The sequence below is a fragment of the Mauremys mutica genome, chromosome 7, assembly GCF_020497125.1.
Source record: "Mauremys mutica isolate MM-2020 ecotype Southern chromosome 7, ASM2049712v1, whole genome shotgun sequence".
In the NCBI taxonomy this organism is placed as follows: domain Eukaryota; kingdom Metazoa; phylum Chordata; order Testudines; family Geoemydidae; genus Mauremys; species Mauremys mutica.
The window spans coordinates 30,248,325-30,253,244 of NC_059078.1; the positions used below are offsets into that span (position 1 = coordinate 30,248,325).

At 61.6% G+C, this 4,920-nt stretch overlaps 1 protein-coding gene across 1 annotated transcript; it reads left to right on the top strand.

Annotated features, from left to right (window-relative positions):
- The first annotated feature begins 497 nt into the window (after positions 1–497).
- PPP1R14B (protein phosphatase 1 regulatory inhibitor subunit 14B) lies at positions 498–4,549 on the top strand. The gene is made up of 4 exons (XM_045022602.1): positions 498–1,558; positions 2,912–2,995; positions 3,650–3,682; positions 4,138–4,549. Exons 1-4 carry the CDS (start codon positions 1,340–1,342, stop codon positions 4,204–4,206), a joined length of 405 nt encoding a protein of 134 aa, XP_044878537.1. The 5' UTR covers positions 498–1,339; the 3' UTR covers positions 4,207–4,549.
- The last annotated feature ends 371 nt before the right edge of the window (positions 4,550–4,920 follow it).

The window sequence follows — 4,920 nt, forward strand, 5'->3', positions numbered from 1 at the left end:
TGCAGGGGAAGGGCAGAACACCCCCCCCCCCCGCTGTGACAGACAGCCAGGACCCCATGGGGAAGGGGCAGACAGCCCCTGGGTATGGGGGGAGGGACACCTCCGGGATGGACAGACAGACGGGGGTGGGGGTGGGGACAGAGAGACAGGCCGATCGACCTTGAGTTAGAGGGAGGGAGAGCCCGAGCGCCCCTGGCCCGTGGGGGAGGGGTTGGGGACAGACCGGGAGGGACAGAAAGTCGCTGTGTTGGGGGCGAGCAGACTGACCTCACTCCACCCCCTACAGTGGGGAGGGGGGATGACGGACAGACAGGCGGACACAGGAGGTGAGGGAGTGACGGACAGACAGACAGACACTGCGGTGGGTGGCGGGGGCGCAGCCTGATCTCCCTTCCCTTCTCGTGAGGAGGGTGTTGACGGACAGAAGGACTGGGGGAGGGGACCGACAGACAGACACGCGGCCCCTTTAAGGGGGCGGGGAGGGGGCGGGGGAGGGAGGCGAGGAGCGAGAGATAGCGGCAGCAGCGGGACAAAGGGGCCGTCGGGGGGAGCGGATCGGAACCGAACCAGAGCTGGGAGGAACCGGTACTGCGGCAGGGGCGAGTGAGTGCCGGAGGAACCGGTACCAGCACCCAGGACAGCGCTGGCCGGAGCCGGGACTAGCAACTGGGGCTGGGAAGAACCGGTAGTGGCAGCACCAGGCGGAGCCGGTACCAGCAGGACACGGAGTTTTTTCATATTCTGGTTCTGATCCCGGCCCCCGGTCCGGAAACACCAGGAAGAAGAGGGGATCCGGACCTAGTTCGGGACAAGACAGCACCATGATCCGGTTCTGGTCGTACTAGGTTCGGCCAAGAAGCGAATTAGGGTCCGGGAGGAGAATCGGCCCCGGTTCGATTTGCACGTGGTCCCAGAATAGGCAGGACGGATGTGGGTTTGTTCCCGATTCGGTGCAGACAAGAAGTGAATCTCGATCCAGCACCTAGTACTAGGCTGAAGGCGGTTCTGGTTCCGGCCTGGGCCCGGTTCCGTGCAGTAGAAGGATTTGGCCCAGACTGCACGTGGTCCTGGTTCCTGGAAGGCAGAACCCAGAGCCCGTAATAGCAGGATCCGGTTCTGGTTCCCGCGAGGGCAGGAAGAGGACCTAGTTCCTCCCATCGCGGTATCGGCAGCTGAAGGCGCCTTCGGTTCTGGACCCACGTGTACCGGGGTCTGGGCTGAAGCAACATCGGCAGGAGCCGCTCCCTGCCTCAGCAGCCGGAGGTTCTGAGCCCACGTGGGCCCGGTTCGGGCAGCAGCAGAGTCGGTTCTGACCCGCTTCGGGTCCCCGGCCCGGCGGATGGCAGCGCCTTGCAGCCCGGAGAGCGGCCCAGCGGGGGCCACAAGCCCCCGGGTTTATTTCCAGAGCCCCCCGGGGGAGCCGGGCCAGGAGGAGGAGGAGGGGCCGGGCCGGCGCCAGGGGAAGGTCACGGTGAAATACGATCGCAAGGAGCTTCGCAAGCGGCTCAACCTAGAGGAGTGGATCCTGGAGCAGCTCACGCAGCTGTACGACTGCCAGGTACCCCCGGGTCCTGGAACAGACCCATCTCTGCCTGTCAGGGACCCCCGAGCCCCCAACTTTCCTAGCACCCCCATCTCCAAACTAGGGGAGTCCCCTCCCCCCTTCGCCCAGTCCCCCAAACCCGGACCTCGCCCGGTCACATGACTGTGACCCCCAGCTGGGACCGCCCCCGCTTAAGTACCGGCCGCCATCCCACCCCGACCCCCCCCTGCGCGCCAGGCCTCCCCCAGATTTGCTCTGTAGCCGGTGGATTTGGGGGCTGGGTTGGACAGCTGCTAACCCCCCCACTCCTATCGGGCGGGAGGGGGTCTGCAAACTTCCCCCAAGTTTCTCGCGCTGCTTAATTCCAAGGATTTCCTTTGCAGGCTGTAATCGCTTTAAAGTCTCGGGGGGCAGAGAGGTTACCCCGCCCCCATTTTTAGAATCAGTGGGGCTGGATGGAATCTAAACAGTTAATTCCTAAATTGCCTAAGGGGGGGGGCAGATTACCTTGCCAGTTTGCCTCTCCCGCCCCTTGGTGAGGGGTCCAGGGCATTTGGGAGGAGTTTGGTGCGAGGTTGCTGGAGTTAATCAGTTTTTGATGTTGGTGGGGGAATCCCACCACGGGGGGGCACAGGTTAGTATATGTGGACGCTCCCTCCAAGCAAAGGGGGTGGAGCAGCGGTGGGGGGAGGGTGGCGTGACTCTTCCCTGGATTCCAGCTTGACTTGCTTCCTGTTTCTAAATCTCCGTGTGGATTTCGGTGACTCCCGCTTGCACACAGCGCTGGGGGGAGGGGCGCACACAGGGATCACTCCCAGGGACTAAGATGCAGCCACCTCTGGGGTGAGGTGCCAGGGCTGTTTATACAGGATCAGATGCACCATATGGAGCTTGTCTCTGAGATGGCTAATGTGGCTGTAAGTAGCTGGAACTGCTTGAGGGGCTGAATCCTATTGTTCAAACTAGTGTCTGCCATGCACCCCGTGGGGGGAGAGCCCAAGTTCTGATTTAATTAGGCAGGAAGCTGATTAGGCAGGGTTCTTTTTGGGGGGGGGGGGGGAGAGAAGGTCTGAGCCTGGCTTCTGGAGTGGAGGGTGACCTGATTAAGCTGTTTCTGTTTGCTGCTAAAACTCTTCCAACTGCTAATCTCCCCACCCCACCCCCGGTTCCCAGTCTGGTATTGGGGGGGGGGGGGGAGGAGCTGGGTGATAGGTGCGACTGCTCCCAGCATGCACTGCTTGGTCTCAGTCTGAGGTGGGAGCATGGGGACTGGCCTGTTCACAGTGTGTGTGTGGGTGGGGGGGTAACTAGTTGGGGGCCTACCCCAGAGCACTAACACCCCCCCAATCATTTCTACCCCTTCCCCAGGAAGAAGAGATTCCGGAACTGGAGATCGATGTAGATGAGCTGCTGGACATGGGCAGTGATGACGCCCGGGGAGCCAGGGTGAAGGTAGGGGGTGCAGCAGGATCCCCCTGCCAGTGGACACACTGTCATTCCCTTGGGGCTGGCATGGGGCTCAGCCGGTAGTCGGGGGGGGGGGGGGATGTGCAGGGTGAGGCTGGGACTAGTGAGGTGCCTGGGATGGTGGCAGGGCATTGGTTGAGTGCCAGGCTATAGGGGAAGGGTTGGGGCCACAAAGCACCATGCTGTAGGGGGTGATAGCCAGCCTGGTGGTGGTAGAATTTGGGGCAGCACTGACCTGGCTGCAAGGAGGGGCCTGTAGCAGCCACCCATGAGGTGGGGGTGCATGTCAGGGGAGCTGGCCTAGGAGAGGGAGTGGGATACAGGGCTGGGGAACCCAAGGGACAGGGTGGTGGTGGGGTCTTGGATGCCAGGGGGCAGGGAAGGAAGCAGGGCTGGGAGCTACAGGGGAGGGGGATGTAAGGTATGGGGCTGGGGTAGGAGATCCAGCATGTACAAAGCAGTGGGGAGGTCTGGGTGGTGTGAACCATGGGGCAGGGATGCGGGGGGGGGAGAGGGGGAGGCAGGATAGCTGCACTGCAAGAGCTGTTATGTTGGGGGTGGCAACTGGACCAGGAGGTGGATCTGGCCTGTGGGCAGCCCCCCTCTCAGCCCTGACCCCCCTCTCTTTCCCTTCCCCAGGAGCTCCTGGTTGACTGTTACAAGCCCACGGAGGTGAGTGACAGGTCCCCCTCCATCTCACATAGGAGCCAGAAACACTGGGACCCGCCCCCTGGACAGTGGGAGGGGAGGTGGACGGCTCTGCCCCCCAGCAGTTGTGATCAATCTCCAGGCTGGGGGAGGGGGGGTGGGGGGGGAGCCAGCAGCTGCTATTCCCTCTCCAGTCCCCCCCCCCCCCCCCTGCACACCTGTCACTTTGGGGTTGGGGCTTCCTCTCCAGAGCTGGTTTCTGGGGCCCTGGGAAACCTACTGCTGGGTGGGGGCTGTATCCTTAGAGGACCCTGGGCAGCTGGGGAAGGAACCAGGTTGGGGGGGGGGGGGGCTGTCTATGAAGGGGAGTGGGGTCTAGTGGGTTAGGGCAGGGTGGGTGGCAGGACTCCAGGGCTCTATCAGAAAGGAAAAGGGCATTCTGCTCCCACCCCCATAACCCTTCTTTTCCTCTCCACCAGGCTTTTGTGGGGGACCTGCTCGACAAGATCCGAGGCATGCAGAAGCTCAGCACCCCCCAGAAGAAATGACCCCCCCCCCAGTCCTTAGACCCACCTCCCCCAGCTTGGGGGGGGGGGGGAAGCAACCAATGGCACCAGGCTGGGGTGGGGGGAATCCCTTCTCTAAAGCTTGGGGATGTAGAGGGAGGGGGTCCCCCTCCTCAACCTCCCCAGCGCATTGATAATCACTAGCCAGCTGGACAGCTCCTTAGCAATACCCCCACAGCAGCCCCCTCTTTTTTTGGTAGTGGGGGGCTCTGGGGAGGGGGGTTATTATTTGATTTTTTTTAAGGATTTTTTTGAGGTTTTTTTAATTATTACATGAATTTTGTGTTGCTTTTTTATATGAATTTAATAAAAGGGTTTGAGAGTTGGGGAGCTGCTGTCCTGTGTTGGGGGGCTAGAGTGGGTGCAGGACCAATGGGGAAACTGTTGCAGGCAGGTTGGGGTTCAGAGGGTGGCACCCACTGGTATAAGTGGGCACTGGGGTGTGGGACACTCCCAAGCATGGGGGGGGGCTGAAGAGGGCACTGCGGGGGATGGGAATCAGCAGGGCTTCCAGCCCCTTTCCCCATTTCTCAAGCATCTTTTGATGAGAACAGGAGGGCTGTGGGGAGAGACCCCCAGCCGAAAAGGGAATGGAGGGCAGGTCCGGACTGGACCCTTTTCCCAGCAGGGGTGGTGGGATCCCCTGCAGGATAACACCCTGTTGTTGCCAGCAGGCCCAGCCAAGATGTTAATTGT